The sequence below is a fragment of the Notolabrus celidotus genome, chromosome 10, assembly GCF_009762535.1.
Source record: "Notolabrus celidotus isolate fNotCel1 chromosome 10, fNotCel1.pri, whole genome shotgun sequence".
Lineage (NCBI taxonomy): Eukaryota > Metazoa > Chordata > Actinopteri > Labriformes > Labridae > Notolabrus > Notolabrus celidotus.
In genome coordinates this window covers 20,584,075-20,604,151 of record NC_048281.1, presented here as the reverse complement: position 1 = coordinate 20,604,151, position 20,077 = coordinate 20,584,075, and the positions used below count along the sequence as shown (strand labels likewise).

The 20,077-nt window shown below is 39.8% G+C and overlaps 1 protein-coding gene across 3 annotated transcripts; it reads left to right on the top strand.

Annotated features, from left to right (window-relative positions):
* The first annotated feature begins 1,415 nt into the window (after positions 1-1,415).
* On the top strand, positions 1,416-18,995 carry slc12a8 (solute carrier family 12 member 8). Of its 3 annotated transcripts, XM_034694275.1 has the most exons (14): positions 1,833-1,883; positions 2,415-2,423; positions 2,501-2,647; positions 4,123-4,314; positions 4,483-4,714; positions 11,313-11,426; positions 11,642-11,729; positions 12,297-12,384; positions 14,298-14,444; positions 16,124-16,793; positions 16,886-16,992; positions 17,098-17,215; positions 18,501-18,561; positions 18,656-18,995. In XM_034694275.1, the coding sequence occupies exons 1-14, from the start codon at positions 1,845-1,847 to the stop codon at positions 18,822-18,824; spliced, it is 2,181 nt and encodes a 726-aa protein (XP_034550166.1). In that variant the 5' UTR covers positions 1,833-1,844; the 3' UTR covers positions 18,825-18,995. The 3 variants fall into 3 exon arrangements, with proteins under 3 accessions (XP_034550167.1, XP_034550165.1, XP_034550166.1); XM_034694274.1 differs by lacking the exons at positions 1,833-1,883; positions 2,415-2,423 and adding an exon at positions 1,417-1,757; XM_034694276.1 differs by lacking the exons at positions 1,833-1,883; positions 2,415-2,423; positions 17,098-17,215 and adding an exon at positions 1,416-1,757 and having other exon boundaries at positions 18,656-18,771.
* The last annotated feature ends 1,082 nt before the right edge of the window (positions 18,996-20,077 follow it).

Sequence of the window (20,077 nt, the reverse complement as noted above, 5' to 3'; positions counted from 1 at the left end):
TCATTGGTCAACTTTTCCCATTACAGGCATTGCCAAAACTAACACAGTATCGTGTGAAGAGGCAGCAACACACCCTGAAAGGTAACCAGTCACAACAATATTACCTGCTGACTGCTGCAGTTTCATAAATCCATTGCTAACAGCAGGAGAGTCTGGAAGTCCTCTACATATTGACTGAAGTCGTCATTGAAGGACAAAGTAATCATGACTCTTTTTCTTGTTCCCCATGGGATAATATGAGACTCTGTTAAAGGTAGGTTAAGCTAGTGGACAATGTCACACTAAATACTATTTAAGACTCTATTGCTTTGACTGTCTTTATAATATATGCTGTTTTTTGTCTGCAATTTATTAATGCTACTAAAAATAGAAAATAAAGCCCAACAACAGGCAACATATATTTTAATGACAAACTCTTTTTTCTCCCTTAAATTTAACTGGCCACCCCAAATCAGAAACTAAGAAAGTATTTTTGCTCTGACATGTCATAGGCCTACTTGTGTTTAAAATGAACTGCTGTGTTGCTAGTGGCTTTCTTTTAAAGCAGTATTTTTTTCTTTGCACTTTAAATTCTTAATCATTTTGCCTTACATGAAAAATGATCAAGTTTTACCCATCGACTCCTAATTTCTGGGAAAAAAGACAACTCATTTTGATACAGCAGCTCCTCAACATATACATACACAGTATGTATGTTTATGGAGTAAACCAGCCCCCTATAGTGAGAACCAAAAATACCAAAAATTGACATTGGAGTTATTTTTTAGACTTTCATTAGAAATGCAATGCACAACATGTAAAATGCGGTGGAGCTGCTGTATTTTTGTTGTTAAAATATTACTTTCAACCAAGTGGTGTCTGGTTTCGAAAGTTTTCTAGCTTGTTAAAAAGGACATACATTAAAAAAAAAAGTAAAATCTCTCAAATTTTAGGAGTGGTGGGATTTAATTTAGAGGTGCTTCAGTACCCCCAGAAATGGGCTAGACGCCTGAATAAATGCTAATTATTTGTTTGTGTCTGTTATTCTGCATTTCGATCTACTACCACTGCTGCATACCTCAGTGCAGTTAGCTCCTATGGTTTTGTCCCCCTAGTCTGGATCCGCCTCTGTTTGAATTCAGAAGTTAAGAAATAATTTAGGTTTTTTTGAGACGTTTTTGGAGCATAGCAGAATTTTACCTTTGGAAACGTGAAAAGTCCATCTCAGGTTTGGTTGAAATGTGTGAGCCCAACAAAACAGAGATATGTGACCTAACTAATTGAAATCATGCTTGATCATGCTAACGCTTCCTGATACCTATAAACCACGATCCGCCTTCAGGGATATATATTTTGCCTTAACAACTCTGTAAAATATCAACCTATAGTATGCACTCGCCATATGATTGGTATCTACTTAGCACACCTAGTCGTATCCGGGTCTCCTCGTGCAGCACCTGTTGCTGTTTGACCGGGATAGGCGGGACTATCGGCTGTAATCCAGACAGAGTAAACTAATGCAGTCTGAATAGTGCTCATGCATCAAACTCTAAACTGAATTATTTCATGGTTTCGTACCACATTCCACCTTCATTTCACTTAGAGCACACAGGACCACCTGTGGAAGCGGAACTAAGGTCGGGATGGACCCCGTGCCAATAGGCTGGACTGTGCACACCTGTGAGCAGAGCGGTGATGGGACAGGCCTCATAAATAGGGGGGCCCAGGATGCAGAGACCAACTCACATATCCATGATCTCTTTCATGAAGACGCACAGGTAGGATTGCTTTATCTGACAGCTCTGATCATTCCCCAGATTCATATTGATGAGAGGGCTATGAGGCAGATTAAGAGGATTTATGCTATGATGTTCTGGTCTTGCACTTCAGGGAAAATTCTTAAGGTCTAACAGATGCAAGTTAAGATCTCTTGAAAGGAAAATTATTTTAGCCACCACTTTGACTTTGAAGCTCTCTCTCTCTCTCTCTCTCTCTCTCTCTCTCTCTCTCTCTCTCTCTCTCTCTCTCTCTCTCTGCCATTTGGGTGTATCCAGTCAGAGGTATTATCTATTACAATAGTAAACAAATGTTCACTAAACCCTTTTCCACCTTCCATCATCTTTTTTTTTTAAAGCAACAAATGCAAATAATTACTCATCAGATCCAAGAGCACAATAAACTGTAGTGCACATGCAGTGTTATCAGGCAGCCTTTTAGTTGCTGTTACTTTAAAGTTTGGCTTAAAAAAAAAAAACCATTCAATTGTGATTCAATAACATCAAACTGAAATGACATAAACAACTCAATCCATGCACAATATTTATATTTGTATTTATATTTTTATATTTATTACTGTTGTCTTCCTTTAATTGTATGTACTTTGTGGTTTTATACGGGACCTGAGAAACGAAATTTCGTTCCATATCATTCAACAGCTTGTGTTGGTATGACAATTAAAAACCTTGAATCCTTACATCCTTGAATCCTTGAAATGCTTTAACAGTAGTGTGTCTTTGGTCAGGGCTTCCAGCAGTCCAGCCAGCCATGGTGGAGGATCAATATGTTTGTGTGGGAGCCGGTGCTCTTTGGTACCTGGGATGGAGTTTTCACCACTTGCATGATCAACATCTTTGGCGTGGTTCTGTTTCTACGTACCGGCTACCTGGTGGTTCGTATATGATGTGTTGTTCTATTTTACCTCAATGTCTCCTTATTTCTGTGTCAGGTTCAGCTTCAGTAGCCTGGCATGTGTACACATACAAATAATTTGAGTCTGGTTTTTACATTACTTTCAATTAATACACAGAAAAAGACACAAATGCACTAGTTACGTACATATTCATGTATTTATAGGAAATAATAAAAAATGTAGATGATCAGGTGACAAAATATAATAAATAAACACATTCTGATACATATTATATCACAGCCATTAATTTGAAATGTTGACCTATTTCTTTACCAAAATCTCTAAGAAATCTGGCATCTGTGTTCCAAAGTTTAGTGTGTAAAAAATGAGGGAATGGATGATATTAATAGAGATTGCAGGGGAAAAAAACAATAGGTGACTAAATAAAAAGGTTTAAAAATTTGAATATACATAAAAACATGTTGGAGTCACCCAGCATCCCCAGTTTTTGACTTACAATGTTGGCTCATTTTTAAAAAATTATATAAAACAATCAAAGTATACCTCTTATGGTAGTCAGTATAGTCTATGGTGTTAACTGCAGTGCACATTATGGGTTATACCTAATGTGAAATGTTGGAGAAGAGAGTACTATTTGCGTGGCCTGTTACATATTAATACATAAACATCTATTTATGCCAATGTGTGAAAGGGAAAGAACTGCCTAGTGTGTTTATTTTGACTTAAACATCAGAATATCTGGCCTCATATCTAGTGGCAAATGTCTGTGTTCTTCGCACGCCTCTGTTGTCATAGTTATTCGCTCTATCAAACCTTTTGCTTTTTATTTTTGGCAGCTCCGATCGTTAATTATGTGTCACCCTGTCGGTCGATCCCTAACACTTTAATGTGACATGTGTCATAACATGACACAGCTACAAAGAAGCAATCATCTTGATTACCATGTTTGCTTAGGTTTAGCTTGACGGCTACGACATAGTTTGCCTTGTTGGAGACAGTATTTCACTCTCTTGTGGTTTATGGTGCCAGAGTAAAGAGTGTTTTCATTTGTTTGACCGGCATTTCCAATAAGTTCACTATCCTTATTGTTTTCCCTGATAGTGTTGCTGAATGTTCTCAGTTGCCTGTTTCTCCTACAGAAGACTTGATTTAGTGAACACTGTCCAAAGATTAATTGAATACAACAGAGTGGGTTAAAAGTATGCTTATGGGGAAGATAATGATACAAAACTAAGACAGAAAATGTGCAGATATACAAACAGAAATATTGTTGTGCAAGCATGTAGACATGCATACAGGCTCTAAAGTGTGCAGTGAATACTGTACAAAAAATTAAGCATCCAACTTCAATCTCTAAGGTGTGTGCAGATATATTTAGTGAACTGTTTTGTTAAATAAATGTACTCCAAAGTAACGTGTAATGTGCATGCTGCAGACGTCCATACTGTATGTGCATGGGTGACTCAGTGTTTTTGTTACTCATCATCTTTCAGGGGAACACGGGTGTTCCGCTCGGGATGTTCCTGGTCTCCTTGGTCGTGTTGGTTGCTTTGGTGACAGTGATGTCAGGGATCGGAGTGTGTGAGCACTGTGGTGTTAGGAGTGGAGGAATCTACTCCATGATCTCTACAGTCCTGGGTGGCAGGGTGGGAGGCACCGTGGGCCTCCTTTACGTGTTTGGGCAGGTGGGTAACATGATCAGGAATTTGAGTTTGACTTTTGTGACTTTTGAAAACTAATGTTAGAATTGTAATCAAAGTTTGTTGCTTATACTGCACCTGAGCAATACCACAAAGATTTCTCTCACATTCTTGTAAATTGTCTTGATTCTCATAATCACTCCTATCTCACAGTGTGTAGCTGGAGCCATGTACATCACAGGTTTTTCTGAGTCTGTGGCAGAGCTCCTGCATCTACAGAGCCAGTGGGCCGTTCAGGGTATGTCCATAGCAGTACTGCTGGCACTGCTTGGTATTAACCTGGCTGGTGTCAAGTGGATTGTCCGACTCCAACTGGTGCTACTGGCCGTGCTCGCTGTCTCCACGCTGGACTTTGTTATTGGCACCTTCACCCACCTGGACCCAGGTAAGACTGAAGGACATGAATGTATAGCCGGTAAGGGTAAAAAGAAATTAATAAAGATGGTTTGGAGGGGTAAATGAAGAAAGTCGTATGATGGCATGTTGAGGAAAAAAATGTGCTTAACGTTTAACAGACCTTGATTAGACACAGGTGTAACTAATTAGTCAAATGCTGCCCTGCATTGCAGTACTTCTAGCCCTCGTTAATTTTATTGGTTCCACCTGGTTCTTTAAAAAACAGTATATGGGCCCAATCTCAATGTCCTCCCTAAGCCCTGAGCCTTGAGCCCTTCTTGACTTAATTGACATCACCTGTAAAGTGATTGAGGGTAGGAGGCTGTTAGGGCTCAAAACCGTAGAACTGGGAATGGGACATCACTCTGAGACTTTGCATGTGACCTGCATGACGTCAGGAAGCTCATTTTAGTGTTATTAGGAATTTTTATTGCACAATTTTTACTTTCCTCAAACTCAAGGCGCTTAAGTGACAGACTGACTGCCATGTGATCCCGGCTCTTATCATACAGACTGCTTAACCACAACATTTAAAATATATAAATAGGCTATATAACTATAAATATATAAATTATACTGTATACACATCTGCGTGAAGATAAATAGATTAAGGCTGTTTTCTATATTTATACTTACATGCAAACTTTTTTGCCTGTATATTTCATTGCAACTTTTTTGCTTCTTTTTTACTGTCACCGAATCCCGTGTTTCACGTCACAATGCTATGAAATCTGGGTAATTCCCTTGCGCTAAGTCTGCAAAAATGCCCACTTACGGAAAGGGGGCCTAAAGGGCTCCAAAAGTTTGTGAGAGATCCCTCACACACTTGATGATTTGACAGTGGGACAGCCTTAAACCCTCACGAACTTAGCGGGAACGTGCCTCAAAATCAGTGAGTGCTTGAGGGTGGAAATTGAGATTGGGCCATGGAATATGGAGTTCTCTTGATGGCAGTCATGCTGTCATGGTTTATATAAAAAAAAACTACAACACCTATCTAGGCCTAGACAGTAAATTTAGGTAAATGACAGATTTTTAAAAGGTAGGAAAGAATAAACAGAAAACATGACTCTAAAATTATAAACATGGTAAGCATAATCTAGTTTTCAGTAAATTAAGTGAAGGAGTGCTGCTTTTTTAGGTATGTGTGAAATTTAGTTCTGTTTTAAAAATAAGCTCTAAAAATGTGCTTTCATTCATTTAACTGGACTGTTGAATTCAGTGGTACCTGCATGTTGCATGATATGGCCATGAGGTGTAGCTGTAGCATCACATATAATTTACAATGTGAGTCTGCTTTGCAGCTGATAGTAAATGTCTGCAGTTCTACATGGGACCTATGGCAATGTAACAACCTTTTACAGTCTAATTTATCTTGGGTTTTTTTCATATGTTTGCCTGTTTATCTTGTGAGATTACTTTTGTCTTAATCGGTTGTTTTACAAGAAACCTCTGTAAAATGCTTCTTTTCTTCCCTCATGATTTAAGCAAAGACTGAGACCGGTGGTTTGTCCAAGGGGAAGGAGTCTTTTATTTTCTATTTTTTTTATGAAGAACTGTTGCTTTTTTTTTGAGTAGAGCAGATTGTATTCTTTGCCAGCCCTCAGGAAGTCCTTCCCCACATTTCCTGTTCTCACTGATTATCAACTTCCTGTCCAGAGGGAAGAGAGAAGTGTTCCAAAAGTCAAGGCAGGCCTCTATTTGAATAGGGTATTGAAGGCACAAAAATAAGTCACTGTATTTTTTTTCCAGGCATATAAAATCATTTTACATGAAGGAGCATACCTAAAAACTATGAATATGACCATAGTGAACTCAGTGAACCTGTCTAACAGTGGGCAGTAGTCAGTTCTTAAAATATGAACCCTTATATCCAGCTGAACCCAGGTGTAACAGAAACAAAAACAGCCTCTAATCTTGGACCTTTTTATAGTACAGTAGTCAGAGACCATTTTCCAGTCCTAAAGGATTATGGGAGAACCAGCCATAATGTCTCCAGGTTTTTCCAATTAAAAGCTGCTGTGTGAGATGTGGTGACCTCATGGTTGGCACAGGACCAGCAGATCCTCTAACTGGTTGAAACGGCCCAGATTAGGCTGCACAGACTGAACTGCAGCACATCCTGCAGGAAAAGTAGCCACCGCCAAAATCACGTGGTCACAGATTGATTACACATCACTTGGCAAAGACTTTTTTATGCAGTTAGCTTTCAGACACCACATTGCATCATTTCCATTATCCAAGGTTCAAATATGTTGTAATCATATCTTGACATACTGTCAGTATAGTTGGCAAAAAAAACCAATTCATGTAAAATTGTTGAATTTAAAGGATTACTGCTTTGAGAGACAAATTTGGAGCTAAATGATTGGTTGATAGACTCAGTCGTCAATCGGAAAAATATCTGAGGAAAAGTCAGCTAGATTCAAACATAATGATAAACAGACTTCAGTTCCTACTTCCCTCACTAATGTTTTATAAAATATGTTATTGTACACAATCATTTAAAGTTATTAAAAGCAGTAATAATCTAACAAACTATGTATTTCAAAGAGTAATATAAAGATAACATCTGTATGTATTATTTTTATTTTTCAATATCACTTTGAATTGCAGTGGTTATATTCTCTAGATCGTGGCGGTGTTGTCACACCACAGTCAAGGCATGTATAAGTAGTCATCTACCCACTTATGGAAACAGCTCTGACCTGGTTTTCTCAGAACTCAGCCTCAAGGATCTGTTAAAGTGATTGATTATGACAAGTCCTTCCTGCAGCTCTGTGACAGGTGTAGTTAGATTTGGAAAATCAGCATGTGTGCAGCATATTAGACTTCTGCTTTGTGCTTTATGACCACCAATAGGAAGAAAATCACTTCCCAATGGATGCTAAGGGTGAAGTAGATGTTTCACTGTAGTCAGCTAAGCTGTCTTTCCTCTGCAGACAAACAACTCAAACTGAAAACCTTCTAATTATGGTGCACAGATGAAGTACAATCTGACACGCATTACCCAATCCCTTTGGCTGCAGTGTATTCCCTACAGAACAGGAAGTCATAATGTGTTTGCTGGGTCTGGGGTTTAGGGTGTTAACCAGGCTCACCCACATTTTTGGTAAATGACAAAGAGAGAAAGCCGGAACTGAGATCTTAGGCCTTCTGCTCCTCCAGAGACCGCCTTATGGTCTCTCCGTGTGTTCCACACTGTAATATATAGTTCTCAATCTTCCCAGTGGGACCTGCCCTACCTCTTCAACATCACACCCTCCTCTGTTCCCCATGCACAGCAGTTTGGACCCGTTAATGTGGGAGAGGAAGAGTTTAGTCAGATGGAGGGAGATGCCTTATGTAATTTCACTGCACATTTCAGCTGTGGCAGACAAATGCTGAGTTAAGACCAAAGCCCCAGTGTCTATACAAGTGCTTTTCAGACAATATACATCGTTCAATGTTCATATTTTCAACCCTCATTCCAAAAAAAGTTACCATGCTGTATAAATTGTTAACAAAAACAGAATGTGATTGTTTGGGAAGCGTTTAAACCCTATGTTTAACTGAAATAGTGGAAAAACATAATACATGTTGAAAATGAAAAATTGTATTGTTGTCAATCAGTTTTATGAAAAATATATGCTTTTTTTCAATCTGATGGCAGCAACACATTGAAAAAAGTTGGGACAGGGACAACACACCACTGAAAAGGCTGTGTAATGCCAAACACCTAGAGGGTCAGCTTTCATCTAATTAGGTTAATTTGCAACAGGTTTGTAACTTGACTAGGTATAAGAAGGGAAATCCAGTGAGGGGGAGTCTGGAAGCAGTAAAGATGGGAAGAGGTTCACCACTCTGAGAGACTGGAGGAGGAAACAGTTCAAAAACTTCACAATAATGTTCCTCACCATACAATTGCAAAGAATTTGGGGATTTCATTATGGACCGTACATAGCACCATCAAAATTTCTATACTAAAGGGACAAGGCTGGAAACCAATACTGCATGGGACTTTTTTGCCTTTAGACACCACTACATTAAAGACAAACATGACTCTAGTCTAGTGGCAATCACTCCATGGGCTCGAAAAAAACATCAGTTCACATAGTTTATTATTGCTTTACTCTGGTGTCTTCTCTGGGCCTGAGCCTATTTAAGATGGAATAAGGTGAAGTGGAAAACTGTCCTGTGGTCTGCTGAATCAAATTTTTGACATTCTTTTTGGAAATCATGGACACTGTCCTCTACAAAATTGCCCATTTCAAAAGCAGCAAGATGTTATTAGTTTTTCCCTATATATTATTCCTATGTGGATGTTTTTTTTTTCAAACTCTGGTACTACATTAATACTATATTCAGAATTATAATACATTTGGATTTGCCAAAATAATCCAAATTCAATTTGAGTTGGACATGAACATCTACACCAACTTCCAAAGCTGGACCAAAGTGGTGGTCTGGCTGTGATAGACCCACATTACAAACACTATAGCCATACTGCTATCTTGGCCAGATACTAAACCTATATCATGACTTGATCCACAAACCAGTAATAGCAGGCTGCACTTTACACCTTTTTAAAGGGGCCCTGGTAATACAAGACCCAGTAGATCTTTCTGGTTGAACAGCAGTCACTGATCAGATTCTTAGGTCATATTCATACTGACATTGTGCATATTCATAGCGAAGATTGCAATCTTCATAGAATAGATTTATTTATTGAATGTATTTTGAACGATCCCATATAGTACTGCACAGTACTCAAACATTACATGTCAGCCGACAAAATCCTGGTTTCTGTGTCACAGTGCTGACTATCATGAAGCTCCTATCTACAGCCGGCTGTGTGCACAGGAAAAGTTTTGACATTCATTTTAGGAGTATTGAGTTAGAGATTTAAGTATAGTTCCACGGGGGTTAGGATATGTGCAAAAAAAGTTCTATTGTAAAGACATTTGTTTGCAGTTTCTGTCCACCATTCTTCACATCCAAAACTTTGGCAGTGTATCGAATTTGTGTTCATAGAAACGGTTTTGCTTTATAAACATGTGAACGCCCCTCAACTGAATACTCCAGAGAGTCAGGCATGGTTGGATGTTGGAGTATGATGTTGTAATATGGGTGGAGAGTCCAGGGAGCAGACATGGACACTGACTGCCCTGGATTTGTAGAAGTCCAATTGTTATGACAGAGGGCGGTCTTAGCAGGTCACTTACTGGGCTCCTATTCAATTGATGTCAATTTTGAAAGACTGATTAATTAGTATCATATAAAACATGTGCACTTAAATTATGTAGTGTATCCAGCCCTTATGGTTTTGGCTTTTGACTAAAACAAAAGAAAAAAGCTGTGTGCATTCTTGCTCTCTCTCCTTTCCCTCACTCTCTGTCTCCCTCTCCCGCTCGCTCTCATTCTTTCTGTGAAACTTGGAAGCTGCCGAGCTTCTGAAAAGGGTGGTGACTTCCTTTTGGATAAACATGTCATTAATCTGAAAAAACACATTCTTTCCCATCGCAAGATAACCGAGGGAGAAATGTCCGGTGTTGTAACATGGGCGGGTCCTTCAGACCATGTGGTTTAAATGGACCCCACCAATACAGGATGCAGGACGGTTTCTCTCCAGACTGACCCAGACTGAACTGACTTGTCCTGAATCAGACTATTTTGGTTGTCACTCATTTAGATAAAAGATGACGTTATCTCAGGTCTTCTGGTTTTTAATGTTGCTGACGATTGAAGACGCAATCTGAACCTTTTGTTTGAGTTGGAGGAAAATCACATTTTGTGGGCCATAAGCATCCTTCACTTATTAATTGTTTTGCTTTTACTCTTTAACTTCTTACTATAGGTGATATAATGCTGAGATTTATAAAACCTGTGGTAAATAATAGTGAGTTTAAACATCTCGGTACCAAGTACTGAGAATCCTGTCTTCTCTCTCTCCTGGGGCAAAGGAGATGCTTTTGCTCACCTCTTGTTACCAAGCCTTCTTGACGGAGTCCAAAAACGTATCAATTCTCAATATAACACAGAGATGGTGCTTACTAATGAGAAAAACAAAAACCTAATTTTTAAAAACCTGGTAAAAACACCACACTAACTCTTCACACAATTAATGATGATATAGTTCAATCATACAGAGGCTGCAAGCTGCAACCAGCCTGCAGGCTAGCTCAATATATTTAAGTACAAGCTTATGTAGACATGACTTTGGATGAGACTGAAAGGGTGCAAAGGGTTGTGTATTGCCATAAATAGAGAAGTTTTCATTGTCAGAACATAAAAATCCAAAGACGTTAAAGAAAAATAGTCAATAGTAATAGTATTCTCTGCAACAGGCAAAATACATGAGAACAAGATTAAGTCACAAAACATGCATCCCTAGAATAAGGATGCAATCAGAAGATCAAATAAATAATAATGCACAAAGTTTGATGAACAGTTTCTGTTGTTTTGGGATCAGAAATTATTTTATAAATCAGCCATCAGATAGAAGTCCATAACAGACAGGTCACTGCTTTCTCTATGGAGGTATGTTGGTTCTTCTGGCATGAGCTCCAGAGCTGACGCACTCTTCTTGCTTTTGTCCCCTCTCTCAGAACACGGCTTCATCGGTTACTCAGCCGGCCTGCTCAGCAGCAACACCATGCCAGATTACAGCACAGGAGAAAACTTCTTCACAGTCTTTGGAGTCTTCTTTCCCGCTGCTACAGGTGAGGTGGCACCCATCCTCTCTCTCTTTGATCACACCTGCTGCTCTATAATAAGCACAGTCATGCACTGTATGTACTGGGAACGTCTTATCTCAACAATCAAACCAACCATTCATCCCTGGAAGCTGGATGTGCAGTATAAAAATAGGCATTGTATTGTATAGTTTGTTGTGTACATTTTTGTGGTTTGTGTGTACGTGTGGTTGTGTGCATAGGGGTTATGGCAGGCTTCAACATGAGCCCAGACCTTCAGAGGCCTGAACACAACATCCCCGTGGGGACACTGGCAGCTGTCTTCACCTCGTATGACAACACCCTAACACACACACACACACACACACACACACACACACACACACACACACACACACACACACACATATACATCCGCACAAAACAGACACACAAAAAAAGAAAACATATTCTAACTGACTTGTTGTTTTTTCTGAGAGAAATAAAACAACCAAGGCAAACTTGCAGTAAACTTGAATACTAGGACATCACACAGAAAATACAACAAGGCCTGAAGGATTCTATAGTTTTCTTACAACATTTATGAACATATCCAGGTTTTTAAAAATATTTAACATACATCAAGTTGCATGGAAAGTTTCAGATAAAACCACACTGGACTCTCTGTAGAGGTATGAATCATCTGTCCTGATGTTTTAGAGTGGCATTTGTGGTGCTTCTGACATCAGACCTGCTCTTTCCTCAAAGGGCATCCTTTCCCACCTTTACTACAGAGAACAAACACACCCACACTCTCAGCCTGACTCTCTCATGGAGCTGTTATGACACAATTCTCCTATTAATAGGGCTGAAGCAGCAGTTAATAATTGTGTGTGGTGTACTGTTGGTGACCCTCAGGTGGTTCCTGTATCTGGTCTTTGTCTTCCTCCTGGGGGCCATCTGCACCAGAGAAGCTCTGCGCTATGACTTCTTGATAGCAGAGAAGGTAAACTTGTCTTTCTGTTTCCATCTCACCCTGTTAGACAAAGGAGGGAATTCCCCATGATGGGTCACTTGGTTGCTGTGGTGTGGTTAGGTCAGGTTCTAGCTAAATGTTTGTCTCCAGCCGTAGGAACTGTTGCTGTTTTTCACTTAAATGGAAATAATGACAATCTACTTTCGAACCCTCAGACTGTAAAACAATTCAACACTTAACATTTTCTTATATTGTTTAGAAATTGTAGTATTCCTACAACATGTGTCCATTTTATTTATTTTTTTGCCATAGGTGAGTGTTTTAAGACCAGACACAGGACATAAAGTAACTTGTTTTAGTGTATTACAGTGTTTTAAATTCTAAAACATAAGTCAACTTATATTCCAATTAAAGCAAATCATTAAAATCCTGTTAAAAAAAAAATCATATTTCTAATATTTGGCTTATATTAATCACCCTCTGAGGGTGATCAGGTTTAAAACAGATAATGCTGCAACAGTCTCACTGTGAATATTACAGATCTGTTTCATGGTGGTTTGACATTTGAGCTGGAACACTTAGCCCTCTTCTGTGGTAAAGTAAGCTAGTCCTTAGGACAGGAGCGTCAAACTCATTTCAGTTCAGTTCAGGGGCCACATACAGTCCAAGTTGATCTAAAGTGGGCCGGACCAGTAAAATCATAACATAATAACCTATAAATAACAACAACTCTAAATTATTCCCTTTGTTTTAGTGCAAAAAAGTACAAGAAAATTCAGAAAATGTTCACATTTAATGAACTATCTTTCTACAAAAACAGCTGTTGTATTTTTTGCCATGATGAGTCTCAGAGTGGGCCAAATCTAACTCTTTAAGCCCTGAAACCTGCTGCAAACACACCAAACACACAGGTTACCCATTCACCTGACACAGAGTGTAATGTTTACTGCAAAATAACAGATAGATTATAATAATGAAGAAGGTAAAGTTGATTATTTTGGATCCTCAGCTCCAGCATGAGCAGTTTGCTTGCTGGACAGTTTTGAATGCAGGAGTGTAGTGCTAGTGTTAGAAGTTAGTGGATCATCTTACAGGGCTCTAAAAAGTGTTTTTGAATCTGAACCGGATTATGCAATCAGCAATTCATCAATTTTCTCACTTTGAGTAAAAAAGCGCTGGAAAGAAAGCGCTGTTCAGGTGCGCTCCGTCAGCACTATGATTTTATGTGACCCCCAGAGGAGAAATTACAAATAGTAGTTACTTTTATTGAAAAATTGCAGTTATTGTCTTCTCTGTAATTTTTTCACTTTGCAAAGTCGTTCCGCGGGCCGGATTGGAACCTCTGGCGGACTGGTTTTGGCCCACAGGCTGCATGATTGACACCCCTGCCTTAGGAGGTTCTCAAGTTGAACCAACTCTGAACTAGCACTAGCATCAGCCTAGAACTATAGCACCAGGGCCACTTCATTTGAAAATGATTAATAGAGTCTAGGATCAGCTCCATATGGACAGTTGAGGTTAGGAAGATTGGGTCTGATATGTTAAGTTTGGGCAGAGCAAAGCTCAGGTTAGATTCCTGCACCAATACAACAACACACAGCTTTGTGTTACGCGTTTAAAAGGTTAAAGTAAGTGATTTTGTGATGAAGAGCGTTGGCTACACGGTAGCACAGTAAAATTGATGGCGCAATGCCTCAATTGCAAACTATAATTGATTTACTGTAAATTCAAACTCATAACACCCCTTCCCCTGTTTTAACATTAGATGTAAGACTACTAATCAGAGACTCTCTTCAAAATCCTTGACTTCTTCATCAGTGGTTTGTTCTCATTGTTTTCATAAGGGGCTGGCCGCAGCGGAACTGAACTGGGTGTAGCTGTTGTGAGCTCGCAACCCCACCCCATCCCCTTCCACCCACTGTTTGTTTTCCTTCTTCCTCCAGGTCTCCTTGGTGGGTTTCCTCTTTCTGCTGGGCCTCTACATCTCCTCCCTGGCTTCCTGCATGGGCGGCCTGTACGGTGCACCCAGGATCCTGCAGTGCATCGCCCAGGAGAGGGTCATCCCTGCTCTGGGCTTTCTTGGACGAGGGGTGGGTGAATGAATGGTGAATGGATAGAGGGACAGAGACATAAAAGAAGGGATGTCTGAACATTGACAATGCACTGAAGAATATCAGCTTGAGTGTCCATGTAGTTTGTTTATTTAGGGTGTGTATTTACACACCTGTGATTTCATGCACTTGCAGAATTACTAATTATACTCAGCCTGTTTAAACAGCCATATTAGCACTACAGCTGTGTTTGTGCAGTAAAGTGATGATCAAAGTAAGCCGAACCTATTTAGATGTTTTACTACCTTGGTGACAAATAATTGATTGCTCCAGCACTTTCACTGCTTATCATTGTTAAACAAACTTATCATTACACCTGTCATCTCCCTGCATTCACCTTAACACTCTAAATGACTTCATTATGACTGAGCTATGAGGATAATCTATTGACAGAAGTCATGCAGGTTTCTGAGAGGAATCCAGTCTCTGTATAGCTAGAGTAATTGATGTATTCTGACCTAAAACACAGTGAAGGCTCTATCTGTATTCAGGGACACATATAGTGGACTTGACAGGAAACAGTGACAGGACTTCTTAACAATAGTGCATGTTGCACTTCATAGAAGTGAGTGCATTGACAGATTATGGCATAACGACTTCTACTCACTGCTGCCACACTTGCACGTACACACTTACTCACATTCACAGTCACGTTGTCGTCCTGACCCTGGCCCGCCCCAATTTTTCTCAGACTACCCTGGATGGCAGCAGTATCTGACCTCTCTCAGCGGGCTGGAATGAGGCCCTAGACATCTTGGCCCAAATCAAAGCTTCAGAACAAACGCAGGAAGGGCGACAGGCAGGGCGCAGCTCTGCTGTGAGCTCTGGAGGCCCGCCAGGCACACATCAGCGCTCCTTAAACTGTGTGATTGGACCTGGGAAGTGAAAGCAAGCTGGTTAATGAACCATATGTTAAAACAGTGGATCCGTTTTGAGAACAGGGCTATTGTTGGGAGACTGTTCAGCCTCTCGTTACACAAGGTTTTTCATTTGCACGTAATGATTTTTAGATTGTTGCAAATCATTTTAATAATCCATGTTTAGTTGAAGTATTGCACCCTATTTCTTAGGGAATTAGCAACAATATCTTCAGCGGAAAAAACTTTATCACGGCCCTATCTTATGTCTTGGATCAGTTTAGCTTACATGGACAAACACTCATCAGTTCTCCTGAACAGCTGAAATCACCTGACGATTTTGTGGGAAATTTTCATAAAGAGGTGTAGTTAAACAAGGGAAAAATTCAAGTGGCTACTTGTAAGTAAATGCCATTGTCAATAATAGATCAATTTTAAAGTTTTAAAGCTTGAGTTTACAAAAAGATGACTTAAGTGATAAATCTGCAGGAGCTGCTGCCACCAAACTTAATTTCCCAGCTGTGTTGTTATGACACAGACTCAGTGAACTTTGTTTTATAGCTTCACATACCTGTGACACTTCTGTCTCTAAAAGATGATATAAAAGCACTTATTTTTTCAGCTTTGACTGGCGATTTTCTGATTACTTTACTTAGGAGGAGCACTTTTTTCATCAATAAAGCCAGTTTAATCCCTAACCATGTAAATCTTCATGCATTTTTTTCTAACAGAAACAACAGACTGTCATGTAAGGCCAGCACTCAACATATAATGACCTATGTTTTTGACCCTCTCTCACAGAAAGGCCCAAACAGGACTCCAGTTGCAGCTATCTGCCTGACCAGCCTGCTGACCATGGTCTTTGTCTTCATCGGTAGGGTCAACGTCCTGGCCCCAATCGTCAGCATCAACTTCATGCTCACCTACAGCTTCATTGACTACTCATACTTCAGTGTTGCCATGACCTTCAAGCTGCAGAGTAAAGACAAGAGGGGCACTCTTCTACTTAGACACAGAAACCAGCGCAGGTCCAACAGGCAGATCTCAATGCCTCTGATCGGGAACACTCTCCCAAACTATGGGAGTGGAGGTGGGAGCCTGCATGGGAAAGGGACACTGTTGGAGTTCACCAAAGACATGGACCAGATATTTCCTCCCCTATCAAATGTTGATGTCGGAGCTGGGAAGACCCTCTCAAAGCAAAAGCCAAAGAGTGCAAACAAAGGAAGAAAGGCTTATGTAACAACCAAGCAGAAGCTGTTGGACAGCTACGGCTTTGACGTCAACAGCAACTTGTTCTCAGATGAAAATGAAGAGATAAGTTCAGCTTCTATACAAGAGGAAGCTGAGGTGCTGGGTGGAGGCATGTGGCCCAGGGCAGGAGATGAACAAGAGCAAGAAGCTGAATACCATTCAAAAACACATCATGTGGAGCAGGATCCCTCTGCCTTCCCTCACACACACAGTGCAGGTGATCATCTCCAGCTGTCCAAGATTGGTCTGCACCTGAAATATCACAGAGCTTAGTTTATCATGTTTTTATGATCATGACTCTTTTATTAGATCTTTCAGGTGCTGGAGGTAAAATAGAGCACCGCTACGTTGAAATCAAACCGATGCAGGACTCGGTCTATGCAAAATTCTGCAACCACTGGGTTGCTCTTCTAGGGGTATGTTACACATTTCATGATCTCTCACCGTTCCAATAGCTTACTTCTTGTTACAAGTAACAGGGTTTTAGGAATAATGTGAATATTTCATTTTTTTTCTTTCAGGCATTAACCTCCATATTGATTATGTTTGTTATTCAGTGGCTCTATGCCTTAGCAAACATAGTCGTTGCCTTGCTGCTCTTCCTCTACATCGGGAAAACAAGTCCTGGACTACCCATAGGTGATTTGAATTTAGAGACACAACAAGACTTAATGGTGTTTTCCTCTGAGGGTGACCAAACATTCTGTCAACACCAATGTCTGATACATATTTTAAATGCATTTGAGAAAGCACACACACAAGATTTCATAGTCCAAGTTGACAAAAAGACATCTTTAAAAACATTAAGTTCTATTTTGTGGCGCACATACAGGTGCATCTCGACGAATCAGAACGCAAACTTTCAAATATTCTTCATACATTGAATTCTAAGATTTTTTTTTGTCTACATTTTCATGAATATGGCTCCGAAAATAAGAAAAGGACTTGAAATACAGAAATGTCCAAATTCTGAAAAGCATGTTCATTCTTCATTGGGACCCCTTTACAACAAATTACAACATCAATGTGGTGTGGTTCGGAGGCAACCAGCATGTGGCACTGCTGAGGTGTTATTGAAGCCCAGCTTGCTTTGATAGTGGCTTTCAGTTTGTCTGTATTTTTGGGGTGAGTGTTTCTAATCTGCCTCTTGACAGATACACCATAGACTCTTAACAGGGTGTAAGTCAGGTGAGTTAGCTGGCTGAGCACAGTAGTATCATGGTCAGCAAACCAGCTGGTGGTAGTTTTGGCACTGTGGGTAGGTTCCAATTCCTTCTGGTAAAGGAGACCAGCACCTCCATAAAGCTTGTCATGAAGTGCTCTAAAATCTCCTGGGTCTGCTGCGTTGACTTTGTACTGACCTTCTGTGGCGTACCCTCCTTGAGGAGGATGTCGATGATGCTCTTCTAGACAACTGTCAAGTCAGCAGTCTTCCCCATGATTAGGGTTGTGTCCCGAGCTACATTAAGATAAGCGTGGTATTCATTCTGACATTTTACAAAGCTGTGGTGTCTTTGAGCACATCTCTATTCATATTCATAATTGGATGATTGTGAATCTCTAATTTTGTGCAACAATAGCACTCTCAATTTGCACAGTGTGTGCAGATTTGGTCACCCTGTGTTAAGCCCTTATGGGAATTGGTCTTGCACTCCAGCACATTAATGGGAGTTTCACTTGTGGTCATTCTGAATTCCAGGCTGGCAGCTGTTGTGATTTGCTTGCATCATTGCTGCATGCCTTAGCCGTCTGACTCATAACATTTGTGAACATGAGCCCTGCAAGTGTTAAACACTTGTGCCACAGGTGGTTTAAGAGATCTTTGTGTTTCTCCCCCTTTGGACATTTGAGAACTCGTATAGAGATTAGCTATGACATAAAATCAAGCAAATTTCTTAAAGTAACAGTTTTGATTTACTTCCAGGTATTGCAGCCCGATTTAGCTTTTTCACATGGCTCAAATCAACAGTGAAAAGCATTTGCAGGTACTGTATTGATCCTTAAATGTTTAAAATAATTGTCTGTAAATGTTTTTCTTTTAGCAGAGATTTTGTAATATTTTATTAACTCTTCTTCCAGGAGCAAAGGACCCCCTCAGGAGGAGATGGTGGTCACGCCTTCCCTTTCGGGGGTCGGCCTGAAAACCAAACAGCTGACAGAGGAAAACGCTGACTTTGCCTCTCGTCACCGCCATCACCAATCCTCATTTATCAGGGCAGACAAGATGGTGCAACCAGCACTCCACTGACCAACTGAGACAAGGCTTTATGCATGGAACAGCTGAAAGCCTGCAAACACTTTATCAGCCTCAGACTGTGCCTCATGTTGTCCTTATTCTGTAACTTTATTGTATTTAACAAAGACATTTATTATTTAAGGTTTATTTCTCTTCCATGAAAATAAACTGATTTAAAAGTGAGCATATCTCTTTATTTCTATGTATTAGACTTTATGACTTAACTACGGTGTTATGTGGAGCAAACTTTGAACTAGTCCACATCAGTGTAAACCAATCCAGCCAGTTTAGTCAATATCTGAGATAGAATTGTGTACAGTGTCTATCAAGCAATTCAGACATTAATTTTGTAACCAATAAATTAAAGTACCTAGAAATGTGTCTGTTTAGAATACCTTAAAAAATTATCAAGAAGGGATAAGTGATTTGAGGAGAGTGTTTAGTTTATTTAAAACTCATTCTGAACATTATTCTGACATAGTGTGCACAAGTTTTTAATGTGAATTTTGTGGCAGTGCCTTTTCAGAGTCACAGTTCTCCTCTCAAAAGAAATGCTGTGAAACCACTTCCTTTACCCTGTAGTCTTCAGAGCTGCAACTTGCTGAAAGGCACAGCGTCATTCGTAAAGATACTGGTACTTGTTTCCTTGTGGTTGACTCTTCCATGAGTGACTTAGTCAGTTCTGAGAAAAAGAAAAAGAAACCGTGCACTAAAGAAGTATATGTGCTTCAGTTCTTTCATGCACTTTAAGCAAACTCCTGAAAAAAATAACCTTGAATATATGTTAATTATACATATAATACAATTTTTTTTATTTATTCCTTCACTGTAATTGTGAAGATCAGAACATTTTGTTGACTTAGGAAGCATCACAGTATCTTACTCAGTCATCATAGTGAGTGCTTTATCCTGTTTTTTTTTCAATCAGAGAGTTATCAAAGAGGTTATTTTTGTCCAGTATTATTTCTAACACAGTGGTACAAGGTAGGCACACCTCTTATCTTCTGCCATACGAATACAAATGTTGCAAGGCACACCAAATCTTTCCAGATGGTCTGGCCTGTATGTCTGGCTATTATTTACTGGTCAGCGTTTGGCAAGTGAGATGCTCTGCAGTCATATATGTGTAATCATTTATCCTTATAGTCTCACTGATTTTTAATGACTGCTTATAGCCTATTAGTTGGTGTAACATTCAGCCCTTGAAGTACTGAAAGTCCAGTGCTGTTTAACATGAGGGAGAAACTCTCAGATATTTACAACCT